Here is a 21,242-nt window from a genome sequence, read left to right as displayed (position 1 = left end):
TCCACTCACTAGCAATGAAGGCATCTCATTTTGTCTATTCGTCAGAAAACGGCTAAATGTTTCTCATCTGCGGTTTCAACCCATTATATAAATAAATAACTCAGTAATTCCTTTGCCCACTCCAATTTCCATACAACTGGAAATTACCCCATAACCTTAATGAGAGAAAGTAAATTATTTCAATGAATGATAGAATGGAGAATCCTGTGAACAATCCTAGGAGACCACCAAAGTTGGATATAACATCAGAAAATCCATAAAGCTCACTCCTTTCTTTGGTTTCGATGTGGTTGCTCGTGAAGTATAAGCTCAGAGAAGAGTATTGATAGCTAAAAAAACAAATTCTGGCGATAATTCATAATGAATGAATATTAATTATACCGCATTATATCAGATTAAATTCAATGAATGCATTATAAGTGATAGATAGAACTAAAACCTCTCGCAGAGCAAGCACTTCTACAATATACCAAAAATGCAACAATCCTCTTCACTAACCATGTCGATGAATTAAACATCGTCTCCAGAAGATCTCAATCGCGTTAATGAAAATAGTGTTGCAGTGTTTGTGAGCAGCACATTACAAATATTTAAAAACACTCGGAAAAGAAACACTGGTTGAGATATGTAAATGACACGTTCCTTGTTTGGAGCCATGCGAAAGAATAACTTCAGAACTTCCTCAAACATCTGAATAGCTTGCATCTGAAAATCCAGTTCCCCATGGAATTAGAAGAAAACCTCCAAAATCTCATTCCTTGATGTTTTTGTCATCAAGGAAGATGATGAACTAGGCCATAAGGGCCATAACTGTGGTTAAGTCTATATCGGTCAGACGGAAAGAAGCATTGGCACACGCCTAGCCGAACACAAGCGAGCTGGAGGCGACAGCTTGCTCGCAATTTTTTTTAACCAAAGGTTGCCATTGAAATTTCGTTTCTTTGAAAAGGAATATCTGCATCCATGGATGATAGAATAACTTCCGTGACTTCAGAAGCACAAGTTGATAGATCATTAGAGCTAGTACAAACATCTAGCCAGCGGTAATTTCGGAAATGATCTTGAAGATCCTCCCACCCAGCACTCATCTACATTGTGGGAAATTTGAAACCCAAAAAACATCATTAAACATAATTTGCCTCTTATGAATTTAGCTTATATGTTTACTTAATGAATGATCAATGATACATCATTTTTCTCTATGTATCTACCTCCACCTCCGTTATCCTCCGCTTCTCCAGTGACCAAACTTCGAACTTCCACCTCCGCAATCACAGATTCAACGTTTGTGAGACTTTCAATCCATGCATTTTGAGTTTTTGTGGTACCAAGTTCATATGACTCAGTTTTTGAAGACATTTCTTTCAGATAAACCAATTTTCAATATTTTATAATCGATAGTCACGAAAAATATGATACCTTTATGTGACGATAGTTTTGATTGTGTAAGTGAAATGGAAGTGAAAATTGAGTTAAGGAGCCTTCTGAAGCAATATGCAAACCGTTCAAAATCATTGGTTCAACTTACTGTTCTTCATCAAGATATTCTCTCAGAGTTCTGTTCACTGGTACCAATTTCAATGTGTTGTATGATAACGACATACCGTATGTTATTTCTGTACAGGTAGGGCGGCACACACAATTCATATTATTATCTAAGCTTTCGGTTACCTCTGAGTATGCACTACTCATTGTAAACATCCCTGAAAATGATTCATTAAGTAGGGTATTTGTTGTAGAATTTCAAAATTCTTCTTACAATCAACTTTCTCTAAACACTCTATTTTCTGTAGCAGGCAAACAGGAACTCCGTGGATCTCTGGAATAAAAGATTTTCTTGAACCAGGTTTGGAACTATCAGCAGTGACAATTTGATGAAATGTTATTTTTTGAACGGCGTGTTATCCCAAAAACGAATATAGATATATTGTTTTGGAATGTTCACAATATTTCATCTTAATGGAGGATATGATTAATTGAATTCTGATTTCATGACCATTGTTTTACAACTCTTTTAGTATCTCGGAAATTTTCGAAATGGAATTGAATGTTTCAGAATCTGTGCAAGAGTCCTGAAAAACATTTATTAATTTTTTCATGTATAGAAAAGAGGAAAATCTATTTTTATATCCGACGAAGCTACCATTATTATATGAACCATTTCATTCTCTTTCAAAAATTCCACAAAAAAATTACAGTCGGTATTTTATTCAAGAATAGAATAGAATAGACATATACTTTATTGACAAAGCTTGTTAAAAAATCTGGTATATATAGCACTTCAAAGAATAAGAGAAAAGAAACAATTCAAAAACACAAATACACAGAAACACAATTTGAGCAAAACTAAAATCCCCATTTCTAATAGATAAAATATAACAATAGAAAATAAAATTTAACAAATTGTGGACCAAATAGTTTGTATAGTCCCTTTCAAAAGATGTAAATAACAAATATATACAATTTGAACATAAGTTCACGTGCCATGGCAATGAAATAATATATATCCCAGCATAAAATATAATTCAAAGTACAGAAATTTTATTAATCTCAACATTCAATCTTCAAGATGTTGTCAAATTGTAGGTTAATTACAAAAGTTCATCAGGTTTTCCTTTAGGTTGTTTCAAAAGTTGTTTTATTTTCATATATTTTTGTAGCTCCATATCTCTTTCCAGCTCATTATATGATATCGTTGAGCTGCCAATTTTTATTTACGAATTCAAATTAAAACAAAGCGCTGCTGAAACAGCCTGAAAAATTAATCAAATAGTAACGATAGTGTTAATGAAAGCACTGTTCCACGTTATTTTGCAACATTTTAGCCTCGAAGCTGAGCCTGGAAGTGGTCACAGTTATCCAGGACGATGATTTGATGACCCTGGTGGAGACTTATCTATCAAAAATGATGGGTCAGATGGCGGAAGAACTGGTACATAAATTGTCACGTTTCGATTTCTGACCTTTTTTGTTTTTGGGCAACCAGAACGATCCTTTTTTTGAACCAGATCGTCACGTGTGAATTAAAATGGATCCACTTATGGCCTGCTCGAGCACCAAACTTAAACCCCTTGTATTATTTCCTATAGGGCCACCTAAAGTCATTAGTTTATACTACTCCAATGAAAGATGTGGAAGATTCGAGAAATCGGATAATTGCTGGGTGTAACGCAAACAGAAACGATCCGGTGCTTTTGAAAGCACTATTCTTAGAATAGTCCTTTGAATTTTTGCCGCATGTTCAATAAACACCCTGCATATATCCATATTTACAAAATCAGTAAGAAAAGTACATATACATCATTTATACATTTCTTCTTCAAAGTAATGTAAAGTAATACTTACGTGGCATGTAAAATTCCACACATCCGCAAAACTGTAAAGTATAATTCATTTTACACTCTAACATACAGTTTTCTTGGGAGTATATTTTGAAATATTTCAGTGTTTTATCTGACTGAAAGTAACAGTCTCTTTTGGAAGCATCAAACATTTTGACGCCATCCGACGTTTTTATCATATGAGGAATTATGTTTCCGATCACTCTTCCATTTAGTGGGAGGTTGAAAAAATTCTCTGGGACGTTTGGAATAGTGAAAGGCGAATGTAGAGTAACCTATAAAAGAAGAAAGAGGAAAAATAAATGAATAATGTACTACAGAATGAATATTTTGAAATAAAACTTCGAAATAATCTTCTCTCTCAACTACATATGGTAAATGCGTGGCGGAAAGCAACTACTTCCCCGGCTGGTACCAGGCTGGATATTGAATTATATCCGACAGACATTTATGCAAGATACATCACAGGCGTTAGTCTGGCGGATGAATAATAGAAGAAACAAGTTAGATACTGATTGGTATCAACGTTTCATCGAGTGAGACAACATTTTTCAGGCTATATACTCGTGCTTAAGATACTGTTGCAACTGCGGCGATTTCGCCAGTATCCACAATATAGGAGGATATAATTAATTGTTTAATGTCTAACCAGGAATAAATCCCGATAACATATTAATATTATTAACAAACATGTTACAGTTTATATCTGCCTATATACACACAATACACATACATACATACACATATACATGAATACAATACTAATTTATCAACTAGAAACGCCTGAAGCGAGTAAACAAAAAATAAAATAAAGTAAACATTCAGGAGAGTTAAGCAAAAAATTAGGTGGAACACTTGTGTGAAGCAAGTTAGGAGAGTAATTGAAAACAAAACATAAGTTAGATATAGAGCTAACAAGTAAAAACATAGTTCAGGTGTATTACAAAAAAAAAGATAATTCAGCAGTAATACAGTAGTAGTAATAAGCTAACATGGTAGAGTAACTTTCAATTTGCGCTCATGTATTTTGACTAGAGTGTGAAAGTGTCTCAACGTGGTTCTCAACTTGACCAATAGGTTCATAATAAATGTCGAGATTTTCACAGAGTTGATTTTAAAGTTTACTCATTGCAACAACTGGTGACTTGAGTAATATGTTTGTTCTAGAATTTGGTAGATAAAAAGTCAGTTCATTTCTAGAATTGATTCGTGAAACATGAAAGTTGAAGTGGGACAGTCAATCAGATTATTCACTAGTTTATAAATGAAGATTATAGAGTAGTAGGTTCTTCGGTTTTGAAGGGATAATAGATTGAATTTATTCAGTAGTATTCTGTTGTCGATGCCTTGTTCAGGGTAAACTCCTTCTAGCTTGTAAGTAATATATTTCATGAAGCTTCTTTGTATAGACTCAATTTTGTTTATATGGACGTTGTATATGGGTGACCATATAAGGGAGGCATATTCCAGCCGAGATTTGACGTATGCATTGAAAAGAGTTGAAAAACTGTATCTGCTACCAAAGTTCTTATAGTTACGATAAATGAGCCCTAGCATCCGTTTGACTGAGCATGTTACTGTGTCATAGTGGATGGAGAAACTGATTTTAGGGTCAAATATGACACCAAGATCCCTTTGATGAGTGTTTATTTGAAGAGGTGTGTTATTTATGCAGTATATTTATGTATATATTTGTATTGTTCATATTTTATCAGCTTCTATTAACGTTTCATTGATTGAAAAGATGAAATAATGATACCAATCAGCTCCTAACTAGTTCCTCACTTTTCAGTTTATTTCGTTTAAGCCTAGTTTAACTAGGCTACTATCCGTTTAACCCGTATTTTAACCGCTCAATTGAAACTATAAATATTGGTTTTCCGATCTCAGAAAAAAAAATTCGCTCTGTTATTATTTTTCTTCAAATCTTGAATATCTGCAACAGTTTGCAAAATATTCGAAAAAACGAATTCCTCTCTTTTTTTGTTCAGCTAAATTGCTTATAACTTTTGAACAATTTGTTTGTACAACTTTGCTTGAAGTATCCATGAATTTTCACAAAATGAACAAGTCATCAATTACACAAATTAACACATTATAATTATTGGAAACACTTCTACTCATGGATTATCTAAATGTAAGTCTGTCAAGACTTTTCTTTCGATTACTGGAAACAAAAACACTTCAGTTATGGCTTCTAAACGTATCTGAAAAGATTTCCAATAAAATAATTACCCGAAATCCTGATTCGTCATATGCACATTCATATTCAATATCAGTTACTTCCGTTTTGAGAACAACCATAAGTGAATTTTTCACTCCAATTCGAAGCGCTCGTTTAGGATACGTTTCGAAATCTTTGCCAAAATATCCCCCTTCAACGTTCCAATTCTTAATCGGTTGGGTTTTGTGGAAATCAGGAAATTTGGATCTGGAAATGAACACAAAATTCGAAGTTCAAAAAACTTTCATGGAATAATAAATAAATTTGAAAGGGTGATAATAATAACATAACGACACATACAGTGTGACCCATTTTTAATGGAAACACCCTCCTGAAATTAGAAGTTGTAAATCGATTTTAAAATTTTTTTTTGAAATGTCAAGTACTGAAAGGTCTACCTTGGGACAAAATTTGAAATGTTCATTTAAGTTTCAGGGCATAATACGATATTTTCTTTTTAGTCGAAAATCGGGATTTTTTATTAGCGATTTTTTTATTGAAAAAATCACTACGCCACTGGATTCAGAGTGCCTCTAAACATCCAGATCGTCCTCGTATTAGCTGCGGTATGGTAAATAAAATAAATAAAATATTCAATGAAACTGGTGCAGTATCCAAAATGATGTTGAAAAGTAATCCTGTACAAAGACGAAACAGGAATGATCAAATCATTTTAAATTATTTCGGAAATAATCCTAATGCCAGTATAAGGAATGCCACTTTAGATTTGAATATTCCACGAGAAACTATTCGGAGATGTCTCAAGGCGAAGAATATTAAACCTTTCAAGCCAAAATTTTCACACACACTTCAAGAAGGCGACGAAGCAAGACGACTGGAATATTGTTTATGGGCCCAAGGGGAATATTTAAACAATAGAAATTTCCTAAAAAATATTTTATATACCGACGAAGCCACTTTCACTACAAATAGAGTAGTGTCATCACAGAATTGTCGCTATTGGGCAGCGGATAATCCTAACTGGGTAATAAACTGTAAAGGCCAGTATTCCCAAAAAATCAACGTCTGGTGTGGGATATTGAACGAACGAATTATTGATCCTTTCTTTTTTGAGGAACACATTAATGCGCAGAGGTTTCTAGAATTTTTAAAACACAGAGTTTTGGGATGCTATTCACGAGCCGCCAATCAATGAACGATCAAATTTAATTGTCCAGTTAGATGGGTGTTCAGTTCATTATGCCAGAGCTGTGAGGCAATGGCTTAACGAACATTTTCCAAACCGATGGATAGGCCGTGGTAGTCCGTTAATAGAGTGGCCACCCAGATCTCCAGACCTCACAGTTTTGGACTTTTTTCTCTGGGGACTTTTCACACAAAAGGTTTACAAAAACCGCTCGAAAGATAGAAATGAACTTTGCGCAAGAATTCGACAGGTATGTGCAGATATTAGCCCTCAAGAACTAAGGAACGTAATCAGAAACATTCGTAAGCGCTGCGACACATGTATCGAAATACGTGGTGGATTAGTAGAGGCTACTAGAATATGAGTTAGAATTAATTGTTGCACTGAATCGAAACATTTCAATAACTAGTTATTAGTTACGTTTATTAAATTTTTTTGCTTCATTGTTAGTTGAATTGTGTGAATGTAATTCCGTTATTTTCATTAAAAATATTTACGCTATTTGCTTTTTTTTCATCTAGCGGCACAGATTTTTTTTTAAACAGATTTATTGTTGAAATCACAAAAAAAATTATATATTGTGACTGTTAGCTGTGTGAGTTTTCGAATTTTTGAGTTGTCATAACTTTGTTAATAATGAATATTTTTTCATGAAATTTTGGTCACACCTATTTAGAGGCACTCTGAATACAGTGGCGTAGTGATTTTTTCAATAAAAATAATTTAACTATAGTACAATTCCTTAATGGTAGGCACTGAACTGTCAGAAATATGTTTCTATATATTTCATCGTCATTTTTCCTCATCTCTGTAGTATAATTTCCGTACGCCCCTGCAAAAGACCGAATAAGTCAAAAACTTCAGTTATTTCTAAGAATTTAGTGCCTACTATTTTGAAATCATTGATTATTCCTCAGAAAATGATAAAACGAAAGATATGAATTACTTAAATTAGTGATGTGATGTGGCCATGTCAATGTCAATTTTTAAGTTATATTTGTCGTTCTTCCAAAAATAAATAACTACACATTTCTCAGGTAAAATGCATTTCTGCTTCAACGTCATTAGTCGTTTTCCTAGTGTTCTGTGAAGGTTATGTTAATAGGTTTTAGAGCCACCTAGGGAGCATAATAACTATTCGCTGTTTCGTCAGAGTATGCAATGTAGAATCAATCCACAGTCAACTATATAAATTCTCACGAGAAAAATATCTTGTCGAAAAAGTATTCGAATTCACGATCTTTGGATCGTAACTCGGGCAGACTACCACTTCGCAAGTTCACCGGCCACGGGTTTTTTTTAGTTCTGCAAAATTATAATTAGAAGTGGTGTACACACAATTCATTGATCAGACACAAGTTTTTATTTATATTTCGTCGTAGGAAGTGAATAAGACAAAACTTTGAATCTTTTTTTGGATTGGAAATTTGCCAGATCAAAACCAAGTTAACGATTCTGTAAATCTATACTAATATTATACCTATACCCTTGGAGTTACAGGCAGATAGTGTACCGTAAAATTGTTTATCTTGAATATGCGTTTTTTCGATTACTGAAAATCCGAATCAGTTTAACAATGAAATGAAAAAACCATTTGAACTTGGCAACAACGAAGGCGAATTTAGGGAGGTGTATTTATTTATTTTTTTGGTAAAAGGCCAATGCGGGTATTTTCTAGGCAAGATATGACATCGAAGTCTCGTATTCATCAAAATTATGAAATTTGAATCGTGTTTCGTTCGAATCGATAGAGCAAAAGATTCGAAAAATTTAAAAAAATTGGAAAAACTCGAAGTGACAGACTCCAAGTTTAGCGCAAGGGTATAAAATTGGAAACTGAGCAAATTTTTACCCGAGCATTTTTAGAAATTTCCAAAAAACTGATTTTTTGGGTATTTTCGAAAGAAATGTCAAATTTGATAGGTTTAGTAGCACATGACAAAAGGAAAGACTCTGTTTTCTACTTATTTTTCACGCACAAACCAACTGCGAAGTCATGGTTTTATTATATCCATTAATAAAAAAAAATACTTCCATAGGTCGCGAACTTTATGTGTTACACTGTATATGTCCCTTCGTTATCGTTGATAAAATTTCTGAATTAGTATCCACGAAATTCGCTAAGTAATCCATAAAACTCAAATCAAAAATAAATGTACTTTCTCTTACTTGAAACTCTCACGAAATATGTCATCTCGATCTAGAATATTATATGAATAACATATCCCCTCTTCCGTTAAGATCGGAGTAAATATATTCTCGCAGTCTACTTCTTTTCCTAAATATTGGCAGTACTGAAAGAAGTTGGTCCTGCTCTGAAATATTTCTTTCAGAAACTACAATTTCTCCTGCAAATCTTTTACCTTCTCTAAGAAATCGTAGAAATCTTCATTCTTGGTTGTATTATCTGTCTCTGGAGTGGCATAAAATTCGCAAATTGTAGAGGCGAGATTCAGTTGTTTCTCTCTGAAAAATTAATTACTTTCAACACTGTCGAATTTTAACTAGCTATCCGTTGCCATTTGAAAAAAAAAGTTTATACTTACTCTTCTATAGTTATCGGCAGATTCTCAAATTGTCTTCCGCGTAATTCCGTTAAATTCAGATAACTTTGTGAAATTTTTGCCCTGGGACATATTGTAACCGCGGGAAATGGTATTTTCTGTAAACGGGTTTCTTGCATAGAAAAGGTGACCAGAACCGGATAGTGTATGTATTTCTGAAAAATTTCGTGTATCATCAAACTACAGAAGATAATCGATACAACTAGTGAAGTTATCCACCATATTCTGGAAATAAAATGATAATGGATTATTGAATTAGATCAATTATGAAAATCGTACTGTATTTCATCATAGAATAACTGACATATTAATCTATTCGCGTGTCAGTATAACGAGTATATGTGGACGGTTCCAAAAATAAGGTGAATTTTCAGCATGTTCAGTTTGTTGGTGAGAGGCATAAAAGTTAGAAGAGTTTTGCGTGTTTGACGATTTTCTGCTATTGAAAAACGGATCAAAGAATCCGCATTTTGGCCAAAAACAACACCATAATCATACCTCAGCCATCGTATTTCCCAGATTCGCCCCCCTGCGACGTTTTCTTGTACTCAAGATTGAGGAAACCCATGAAAGGACGGTGTTTTACGACGATTGGGGAATTAAAAACCGAATCGCTGTGTTCGAGGACACCAAAAATTGTATGTCAGAACTGCTTAAAAGATTGAAGGGGGCTACTTTGGAAGAAAACAAAATAGAAATTGATGAAAAAATACATATATTTTGAGAAAAATGAAAATTCGCCTCATTTCTTTGAACAACTACAAACAATTCACAAGCAACAAAAAAATCATTGAATTGCAAGATATTCATTACATTCGTTTATATTATTGACAATTCTATATGTGGAATGAATCAGTTTCAACAAAACAAAAAGTTGTATAGAATAAAAGGATTGTTGAGTTGTTGAAAAATGTGTACCCTGTTCTATTCCATTATCTAGAAACTTACTTTTCATATATTGTTCGATCTTCCCCTATATACCTGAATCCATGTATGCCAGTATAATCACAGTACTCTCTGAAATAAGACATCAGTTTTTTCCTCTTCGATACTGTGCGTGGTTTCCGTTTTTTTGGAATATTCGTTTTACTTTCCATATCTCACGATTTCCTGCAACGAACATTCTCTCACTGCCGTAATCCTACTGTTTTCCGTCAGTTTTGTGAAAACTAAAATGAAACAGCTGAACTGCACTTTGATATATCATTATAAATATAGATTTTCGAGTGTTTCTTCTTATGTTCCGTTACCAAAATATATTTGTCTTGAAACCAATTTGCATGCATAAACTACTGATTTATATTTTGCGTAATTTCTATCAGAAATTTCAGTCGCAAGTGTCATGTCTGGTGCCACAATGAATTATTAAAGTTCTAATGAAGTACTGAATGAAAATATATTCAGTGATAGCAAAAACTCGAGAGCATTTAATGAAATTGTGGTGAACAAGTTATTACATATTCTGAACCATGATGTATATAAACTACCCAGCTATGCAAACAACTCTATCATCCTGGTGCAAAGTGAATAATAATAATAATAAAGAACATTCATTGAGCCACTATGCTACAATGTACATAAGTGAAACATGAGAATGAGCTATAGCATGAAAGATTGCCAATACCTTCTTCAATACAGATATTCACTTGCTCCATTGCAAAAAAATGCTTCGTTCAGTCGATTGCAGAGGTATTCAGAATCAAACGCATACTTTCACAACTTGTGAACTGATCGACAATTAGTCTAAGCCTCGTTATTAAACCATAAATCGTAGGTCTGTGAATGTGATGGTGGCGTCATCAGAGCGCATAGTTGAATGTAAATCGCTCACAAACAATAGAGGACCAAGAACAGAGCCTTGAGGAACACCCAACCTAACCTCACGTTCATTAGAACCTGAATTCCCCTGATTCATAATCAAGCTATGACTATTTCAGTACATGATTGAAATCAAAGTAGCTTGTTGTTTGGAAAACTCTCTACATTTGATTTGCTCAAAAAATAATCAGAAGATACGATGTGAAATGCTTTTGACAGTCCTGAAACACATTGATTATAAAATTATTCTTATCATATCCTATTACATCAAGGAAATATAATAGTGAAACGAGTGAAAATATTAGAGAAAAGTAAGGAAAGGAAAAACTTTTTTTCATTTGGCGGATACATATGTCTATGTATATCTACTTAAATCTTCCTACCTGAAGAAGCTAGCAACTCGCGCGAAACGTCGGTGACACTGAAAACCTCAGCTTCGAAAGCCTTAACCATGTTTTTCCTACAAATTCGAAATTAACCAAAGCACTGTCGAAACAGCCTGAAAAATTAACTAGAAGTTTGGCAATGATACTCTTGATGAACGCACATAGAAACCAGTTTCTATGCTGCCTTGATGGTTCCAAATGTATTGATCGATCGACAGAAATTGTCACTTTTCGAGGTATGTCCTTCTTTGCTTTTGCGCAACCAAAACTATCCTTTTTTGGATCGGTTCGTCACATGTAAGATACCCAGGCCCTTCCCAAAGGCGAAAACCCACCAAAAAAAAGACCATGGTTACTCTAAGGTTGTCAGGGCCTGATGTGATTCACTATAACTTTCTGCAACCGGGTCAAACCAACACAGCAGACTCTTTTTGAGAGGAAATCTATGAAAGATGTTCAATCCTGCTCCACAACAACGCCCGTCTGCATATTTCACAAATCACTGTCCGAAAATTAAACGAATTGAGCGTGGAAGTTCTACCTCACCCACCACACTCCCCAGACCTTCTGCCAATCGACTACTATCTTTTCAAGCACCAATAGCACGTTGGAACTTTGATTATCCTGCATTAGTCGTAATAAAAATTATCATCAGTACTGAAACCTTACCTTTTATAATATCTCTTCCACCTCTACCATTCATGTAGACTGAAAGGATTCGTATATACCCACAAACAATTCAGAACATTTTCACGATTGTTTCCATACTACATTGTATGTCTGTTTTGTTTCCATACATTCGTTTATCACTTGTCACAACCGAACAAAAAAAATAAATAAATTCAACGCTGTATATTTCAGCGATGTTCCAGACTCACTCGCATTTGTTCCGTGTTATTCGGCGTGATAATCTTTCTATTAATATATCGTCCACATTTCATTTCTAGCAGGAATAATTAATTAGAGCAGTTGGTTAGAAAAAATACTTCCATTAGTTATCTAGTTTGCATGCCTTGGGAGTAATTACAGATATGGAAGCTGCAAAAAATGCGTTTGAAATGTATTTATTCTCTTGTCACAGTTTTTCATATTAATCTAAACAACCTTCAAAAACGTTTCAAAAAATGGAGAGAGAATGAGTTTTTCGTTACGCGGCTGTCTTTCCCATACGACTGATAACGCTCAAAAGTCGAAATTTGCTGTGGAGTAACGAGGTTTTATCTTTCAACGTGTGATCCAACGTGGAACCCGATTGATGTTATATTGCATTCGTTTCCTAGCTTTTTGATTGACCAACTAATTATTTCACGACTTCACTTATGAATATAAAACTTGGGATAAAAATTTTCCATTTCTTTATGTACTTTCATATCTGCAGTTTTATTGTATTTTTTATCTAGGATAATCCTTTGAAATTCTTTTTTCATTGAGAATTGAAATCCCAGATAGTTTACCGTATGAATAGGATGGATGTGACTGATTAGATTGACATCATTTAAGGGGAGTTGCCATATGAAATAAAAGTATACACAATACAGTGATATCGAACGTAAATAAAAGTTGGGAAACTACATCTAGTTTAAATATCGCATTTTATTATAAAAGAAACAATAGGTTACTATCTACTCGTCAGTCTTTTATTGAATCACATCAAACAAAAGTGGAAGAAAAATGAAGTTGTCATTTTTACTTATCTTCATTGCCTTCGTTTTTATACTAGCAGGTAGTGGTCAAGTGGAAGGAAAGAAGTTTTGGAAACGAGTTGTAAGTATAAATATAATACTATTTTCAAAAAATTCTCTTTCGAGAAATAAATAAGAGGAGATAACACTTTAGCTGAAAAGTATCGGACCTAAAAAAAAACGTTTTTTTTGTTAAAAATTGGCTTTATTCATCAACTAAATCTCCATCAAGATAAAAATATTGAATATTTTAATAGAATTCATTCGTAACTTTTCTAATCTATGAACACTACTATACAATTTTATCAAACACGATCCATCTTTTCATTACACTCAAAACAAGATACATGATCAAATTTTGAACTTGTTGTCGTCATCAGGCATCTAGTTCATCTCGTGATAATTTCTGTCTTCCATTTCCATTCGAATTTGACTAAAAATCAATCTCATTTGTGAGTTTTTGACTTGAAATAATTGAGTCTTCTTTGGAACCCTATATCATCCTGTATGATTTTTGTATGAAGTAATCTTTCACGACACTTTTCAGGAGAAAGTTGGTAAGAATATTCGAAAAGCTGCCGAAAAAACACTTCCTACAGTTATTGGATATGCAGGAGTCGTAAAACAAGTTGGTGCCAAATAAGTTTCATTGCACGACATGGGTTTGTTGAAATCAAACATCAACAGCCAGTTTTGAACGTTTTTCACGCTGATCCGCCACAAAAACCTATTTTTGTTTGACTATGTATAAGTACTAAAATTCATTTTTACTATGATAACATTCATGTATTTATAAATAAAAGAGTTACAGTATACATCAAGAATTTCTATAAATCACATGGAATTCCCTTTATAATTTTTTTTTGTGGAAAAGCAATTGCTTTTCGAGAATGTAGGTATTCTATTTTTTTGTGCAGGAAACCGATAGTTCAAGATAGTGTGTATTTCATTATTAATTGGTGCATTTGGTAGACATTAAATTTTTAATGTATAAGTTTGAAAATGTCCTTTATAGGACGAAACTGCAGTAACGTTAGTTGCAAAAAAAGTGGTGAAAAAATAGAAAGTTTCATTACTTATTTTTCATGATGATTTCGTACCACATAATAACGGCTATATCATTCAATTGCTTGTGTTTTGTCCTTGAAAAAATATTTCATTATGAAGTACATTATGATACAAAAAAAGTTTGTGGCAACGTTTTATACAGTGTGGCCCATTTTTAATGGAAACACCTCCCTAAAATTTGAAGTTGTAATTTTAATAATTTTTTTTTGAAATGTCAAGAACTAAAAGGTCTACCTTGGGACAAAATTTGAAATGTTTATTAAAGTTTCAGGGCATACTACGATATTTTTTCTTAGTCGAAAATCGGGATTTTTTATTAGCGATTATTTTATTGAAAAAATCACTACGTCACTGGATTCAGAGTGCCCCTAAACAGTGTGACCAAAATTTCATGAAAAAATATTCATTATTAACAAAGTTATGACAACTCAAAAATTCCAAAACTCACACAGCTAACAGTCCCAAAAAACACCTACATCAACAGATATAGCCATGAGAATATTTTTTTTATGATTTCAACAATAAAGTGCCACCAGATGAAAAAAAAAGCGTTAATATTTTTAATGAAAATAACGGAATTACACTCAAGTTTTCACGCAAATTAACTAAAACTAAGAGCTAATATTTCAATTTGAATCTTACTTGCCATGGAAATGATATTACAGTTTGACACTTGTGAGAGATTCAAGTGTACTATTGTCAACAATATTCACCTTACAGTTCTTCAAATTATTTTGTGTCATGGCTGCAAGATTGAGAGTAAGAGAGAAAATTGAAATTGTACACCTTTCGGGAGTTGACGTTATAAGTGCTAGAGAGGTTTGTAGAGTATTTAATGAGAGACTTCCAGATCGTCCTCTTATTAGCTGCGGTGTGGTAAATAAAATAAATAAAATATTCAATGAAACTGATGCAGTATTAAAAATGATGCTAAAAAGTAATCCTGTACAAAGACGAAACAGGAATGACAGGATTGATCAAATCATTTTAGATTTTTTCAGAAATAATCCTAATGCTAGTATAAGGAATGCCACTTTAGATTTGAATATTCCACGAGAAACTATTCGGAGATGTCTCAAGGCGAAGAATATTAAATCTTTCAAGCCAAAATTTTCACACACACTTCAAGAAGGGACGAAGCAAGACGCCTGGAATATTGTTTATGGGCCCAAGGGGAATATTTAAACAATAGAAATTTCCTAAAAAATATTTTATATACCGACGAAGCCACTTTCACTACAAATGGAGTAGTGTCATCACAGAATTGTCGCTATTGGGCAGCGGATAATCCTAACTGGGTAATAAACTGTAAAAGCCAGTATTCCCAAAAAATCAACGTCTGGTGTGGGATATTGAACGAACGAATTATTGGTCCTTTCTTTTTTGAGGAACACATTAATGCGCAGAGATTTCTAGAATTTTTAAACACAGAGTTTTGGGATACTATTCACGAGCTGCCAATCAATGAACGATCAAATTTAATTGTCCAGTTAGATGGGTGTTCAGTTCATTATGCCAGAGCTGTGAGGCAATGGCTTAACAAACATTTTCCAAACCGATGGATAGGCCGTGGTAGTCCGTTTATAGAGTGGCCACCCAGATCTCCAGACCTCACAGTTTTGGACTTTTTTCTCTGGGGACTTCTCACACAAAAGGTTTACAAAAACCGCTCAAGAGATAGAAATTAACATTGTGCAAGAATTCGACAGGTATGTGCAGATATTAGCCCTCAAGAACTAAAGAACGTAATCAGAAACATTCGTAAGCGCTACGACACATGTATCGAAATACGTGGTGGATTAGTAGAGGCTACTAGAATATGAGTTGGAATTAATTGTTGCACTGAATCGAAACATTTCAATAATTAGTTATTAGTTACGTTTATTAAAATTTTTTGCTTCATTGTTAGTTGAATTGTGTGAATGTAATTCCGTTATTTTCCTTAAAAATATTTACGCTATTTGTTTTTTTTTTTTTCATCTGGCGGCACTTTATTGTTGAAACCACATAAAAAAATGATATATTGTGACTGTTAGCTGTGTGAGTTTTCGAGTTTTTGAGTTGTCATAACTTTGTCAATAATGAATATTTGTTCATGAAATTTTGGTCACACCTATTTAGAGGCACTCTGAATCCAATGGCGTAGTGATTTTTTTCAATAAAAAAATTGCTAATAAAAAATCCCGATTTTCGACTAAGAAAAAATATCGTAGTATGCCCTGAAACTTTAATAAACATTTCTACATTTCAAATGTAGACCTTTTAGTACTTGACATTTAAAAAAAATATCAAAATCAACTTTCAACTTCAAATTTTAGGGGGGTGTTTCCATTAAAAATGGGTCACACTGTATATCAATTCATCTTGATTTATTGAAATATAAAAGAGACATGTGGATCGATTCATATATAGCAAAATATCTTGTGTATTGATCGGTAAATGTATCACAATGACAAATTAAAAAACTACATTTGTCTTAGTCTTGAACAAATTGTGTTGGCCGCATCGAAACCGTCTTTCGAGAAAGGCCTGCAGTATCAGAAACTGAAGAGACTTTCACTTGAATATACTGTAATTAACCGGCAAAAAGTATCTACGAACTTTTATATGAAACGACATCAACAGAGCGAATAGTTCATTACGAACAACAAAAAATTTATTGTTTTGTGGTTAACTTGGGAAAGCGAGCAGACAGAACAATATAATGTCCTTTTTATACTCTGGGATATAAATACTCAACTTTTGTTGATACTGCATTCACGATTCTTTTATTGTCGAGTGAACATTGTCCGTGAAAACCATGAAAGCTGTAAGTAGTAATTTTTGTTTATATTTTCAATACTTAGACGAGTAATTGAATAATACTCTGAAAACTTTGTGTAATTGATTTGAACTCATCTTCATTAAAGATCTTTGTATGGAAAGCTTTCAATGGAATATTCCAGATGGCTGGAATTTGTAATTTCTTCCACTCTGGTCGAGAACCAGTCTCAATTATTCAGACAACCCTCAAAAGTCAAAACTTGTGCGAGTTGAGGATTAACGAGATCTTACATTGCAACGTGTGATTCCTAGCACGGGTTGGACAATAGGCAGTGAAAATTGATCGTCCTGTCTTTCGGCTTGAACCAACGTTTCACCTGACAGTCTATCGGTTGAGGGGAACAAAGATTTGCTGAAATAAAATAAAATAATGTTTCTATTGTTGGGCATATTTTAATACTGAACTATCTGTATATGTATGCTTTTATCAAATCTCTTAATTTATTATTTCATTCCTACTCAGTTGGTCAGCCATTGCATTTTCTTAGATACTCGTTTGTGATGAAATCCAGGAAAAGTTAATAATCTTCTGTTGTTAGAAGTGGTAAATTTCGTTATTAATGTAGTAGGGTATAAGGAGAGATAATTGAAGTTACAACAATTGATAATGCTTTTATAGAAAGGAGGAAGTTAACAATGATAAGTGCTTTTTCGTTATTTTGAGTTCCTGTAAATTCTGAGGCTTTAAATTTGACGAACAATTTTCCTGGGACTACAAATTAGATTTTCGATTACCTAAAACTTTGACACATTTGTGTACATATAATAATAATGATAATAATATATATCCATAAACATGATTGTGTAATACAATAAATGTATAAATAAATTAATGAAGGATTATATGGTAAATATAACAGTTAACCCACAAAAGGATATAACCTTGTGCGTGGGGTTATAAGGGAAACAATAACCTTTTTATATAGATATCATAGAGTATATATACATATACACAGACATACATACAGACAAATACACATATGCACACATATATACATACATATACAGGCACAAAAATACACCTGTGTACATATATACTTATATATGCACGTATATATATACACATATATAATATACAATAATAGTTTGCAGGTATACAGCAAAACAATACTACATTAACAATTTGAAATTGAAAAAATATGGAACTAGATATAGTAATTATTTTTCCTATCTATCCATTTGTGTATTTCCATTCTTGGCGTAGAATGAAGCCATTTTTTGAGAATTTTCTTGAATAAACCGAGCGATTGGATTTGAGTAAGATTTGTTGGTATTTTTAGGTATATGATGGGTCCTAGGTACGTGAAGTGTATGAAAGAAAGAACTAGATCCTCTGACGTAGAATAATTCCAAAACAGTGTTTGTTTACAGATTGTTTACAGATTGTTTACAGAATTTCACCAACAACCAATATCTCCTCTATTTGTGAAGACAGAAAATTAAAACGACCTTCTGCGATCATCTTTGGCATAGTTGTAACTATTGTAGTTTCTATAAAACTATCATTAACACCCAATCAATTTCATTCTCTACTTGAATGTCACTGTTATTGTAGATATATAGAGAAGCAATATTTTCTCTTAATTAGAATGGTCCGAATAGTTAGTCTTAACCAAAAATTTTACTGGCCTACATGAAACACATAAAATTTCGGAAAATTCTCCAAGATACGTTCAAAATTTACTTCGCCTGTTCCCAAACAAGTTTATAGCGTCGTGATGACCTGATAATATTTCATGCACTAAAGGCACTTGGTATTTTCTTTTAGATAACCCCTTTAAAAAAACAGTGGAATAATATCAAGGGAACGAGATGGCCATCACATTGCACCCCTGTTTTCTATACACCTCAGCATTTTAATCAGTTATATGTTGCGTAATAATATGCGAATTATAGATAGGAGTATAATCTTGTTGCCATATCATTATTGTCGTTCTGTCAGAGGGTTATGCTCTGATTGTTCGGGCACGGTGTTCAGCAGGAAATCTAAATATCGTGGTCCTGTTAAAGTGTCAGTGTAAAAATATGGCACAATGAAGTATCCACCATGAAGTTCTCACTATACATTCCCCCTCCATATTGTTTGGAAACAAGTTTCTGGGAGTTGGGAATATCTTCAACATCATTATTATGAAACCTGATTTCAGCAGATTCGATTTAGGATACTTGGAAATCGTGAACCATGACTTCGTGGCAGAAGATTAACTCTAGTTTTCGTTTGAAATATGTGAGTCGGAAACGTGCACCAAATGAACTTGTTTGGTACCTCGTACCTTCAGCATATGCTGAAGGTTTCTCAGAGAGAACATTCTGTCCATATATTTTTCTGTCCATTAGTATGAGTTTTTTTTCAATGTGATTTACTTTACAGGCTCTACTTTTGATTTGCATAACTTCATTACTCTCGATGATATTTTCACATCCCGTTGGCGTGGAGGACCAAGTGCAAAATCCTGGATTTGTCCGGGCGCAGAGACAAGCTGGAGGAGGGGGCCATCATCACGATGTAGTGGACTTCGGAGCACACACAGGTGATCATGGAGCTTTCGGATGGTATGCCGATTTTCCTGTGCATGGAGGATATTGAGACGAATACTGATGAACCAAAAACTGTAGACAGCTGTTGTGATTAAATTGACTTTCATTGTTAGTGAGATTAGTTGTTTATGTTGAATGTTGTAGCTGCCAAAGATTTATAAGATAGTGTATACAAATGTCTGAATGTTGAGGTAAATTAGGTATAGAGAGCTGTGGTCCTACTGAAATGAGGGCAACGATGAAGAAGTTATTGAAATAATAGAGAGTTAAGTTGTACGAATCATGGGATGGTTATTTATCACTTTGGAATTGTCTTCACACTGTTTTTTACAAAGAATTCCATTTCAAAATCTACGAATGGAAAACGGGAATACTGTATTATTTCAGTGTGTTTGACGTTCAAAAGTATGATTGAATGAGATATGCCGGTGTTTACTTAAAGCATGTTTGCTCCTTTTCTTTTCTCTCTACTTTTTCTGCTCTTTCCCCTCTTTCACTTTCTTTCGCTTATTTGTTCTCAATCCTGCAGTTCTGCGGTCTTTTTCTCCAGCTTTCCTTCTTTGTGGTATGTTTTAATTCTTGCCTATTCTTCAAGTTTTTATTTTAATATGTTTCTCTTTCCTCATCTTCAATCCAGCTATTAACTGATCAATTTTTATTCCTCTATTCTTGTTCGGGCTGTGTTGAAAAAATCTTTATATTGGCTGATTCTTTCCTGCAACTCTAAATTAGTTCAATACCTACTTATATTTCCAACTATTTACATTCTTCTAATTTTTTTACAACATTTATGATTGATTTTCTTGCTACTTTATCTTTTCAATTTGTTGATTTATATTTTTTGAAACCTATACCAAACATTCATTTATCTTTAAACACAGTGCACAAATGCATGCCGCTTCTCTTATCATTTTTTTTCATTTTGTATATTTATTTGCTTTAAATTGGTTTTCATTTTCTCTGCAATTTTGTCTATACAGCTTTTCCTATCAATTCCATTCTTATTTTCAAATTCTATGTAATTTTTCCTTCACTTGCATGTTTTCTGTAACAATAATATATTCTACCTGTAATTCTTTTCCTCTTTCTTTTCTCTTTTACTCTTCTTCCTTCTCTCACTGTCTTTTTGAAGTTATTAAATTCTACTTCTCTTCTCTTTTCTTCTTTGCTTTACAATAACTCTTCTTCATTGTCTTGAATCGAAATCCCTCTGAAAGCTAAACCATAATTTCCTTAATATAACCCTAAATACAACTTCTGTTGTAGAAGTAAATGTTTTGCAACATTGATCAGAAGGTATTTGTTGTCAAATTTCAAATTGGCTCGTCTTGTTATAATAATTTTATGAAATGTATGAAATTTTTGTACTCGTTGTTCCCATTTGTACAGTTTTGTAGCATTTATAAAAATGTTTTATGTGTTTTCTCGATTGTAACGCTAATGCTGGGATATCATGCAAATTGAAATACTAGTAAACTTTAATTTCATTGCTTGAAGAGAATAAAACGTGAATACCTGAACAATCCAACATATCTGTCTTATTTTGTTCTTTTCAAAACATGCAGACTGCAGAAATATACAGCGGAATGAATCATAGACTATCTCACATGTACGATTCCAAGAGCAGTGTCTCTATGAATGCTTGTTTCAG

At 33.4% G+C, this 21,242-nt stretch overlaps 3 protein-coding genes across 3 annotated transcripts in view; 2 read left to right on the top strand and 1 right to left on the bottom strand.

The window, feature by feature from the left end:
• The window catches only part of LOC111510056 (uncharacterized), a 34,142-nt gene extending 21,782 nt beyond the window's left edge, over positions 1 to 12,360 (bottom strand). The window contains exons 1-10 of the mRNA XM_023165912.2: positions 12,150 to 12,360; positions 10,225 to 10,445; positions 9,259 to 9,501; positions 9,076 to 9,178; positions 8,882 to 9,027; positions 5,577 to 5,772; positions 3,346 to 3,616; positions 1,760 to 1,819; positions 1,529 to 1,703; positions 104 to 329 (exon numbers count right to left, since the gene is read on the bottom strand). Of these exons, the coding sequence (XP_023021680.2) occupies positions 104 to 329; positions 1,529 to 1,703; positions 1,760 to 1,819; positions 3,346 to 3,616; positions 5,577 to 5,772; positions 8,882 to 9,027; positions 9,076 to 9,178; positions 9,259 to 9,501; positions 10,225 to 10,373 (1,569 nt within the window). The 5' untranslated portion in view covers positions 10,374 to 10,445; positions 12,150 to 12,360. The remainder of the gene's footprint in view (positions 1 to 103; positions 330 to 1,528; positions 1,704 to 1,759; positions 1,820 to 3,345; positions 3,617 to 5,576; positions 5,773 to 8,881; positions 9,028 to 9,075; positions 9,179 to 9,258; positions 9,502 to 10,224; positions 10,446 to 12,149) is intronic.
• A 724-nt stretch (positions 12,361 to 13,084) lies between these two features.
• On the top strand, positions 13,085 to 13,977 carry LOC111510054 (cecropin-C-like). Its single transcript, XM_074171536.1, has 2 exons — positions 13,085 to 13,244; positions 13,710 to 13,977. Exons 1-2 carry the CDS (start codon positions 13,152 to 13,154, stop codon positions 13,803 to 13,805), a joined length of 189 nt encoding a protein of 62 aa, XP_074027637.1. The 5' UTR covers positions 13,085 to 13,151; the 3' UTR covers positions 13,806 to 13,977.
• Positions 13,978 to 16,896: 2,919 nt separating this feature from the next.
• Positions 16,897 to 21,119, top strand: LOC141480839 (uncharacterized). Its single transcript, XM_074171533.1, has 2 exons — positions 16,897 to 17,039; positions 19,425 to 21,119. Exons 1-2 carry the CDS (start codon positions 17,031 to 17,033, stop codon positions 19,638 to 19,640), a joined length of 225 nt encoding a protein of 74 aa, XP_074027634.1. The 5' UTR covers positions 16,897 to 17,030; the 3' UTR covers positions 19,641 to 21,119.
• Positions 21,120 to 21,242: the final 123 nt, after the last annotated feature.

Source organism: Leptinotarsa decemlineata, unplaced genomic scaffold (genome assembly GCF_025532065.1).
Source record: "Leptinotarsa decemlineata unplaced genomic scaffold, Ldec_3_MD MMD2_tig00000010_RagTag_RagTag, whole genome shotgun sequence".
Lineage (NCBI taxonomy): Eukaryota > Metazoa > Arthropoda > Insecta > Coleoptera > Chrysomelidae > Leptinotarsa > Leptinotarsa decemlineata.
Note: the sequence above shows the minus strand (reverse complement) of the source record. Positions and strands in the feature narration are given on the sequence as shown.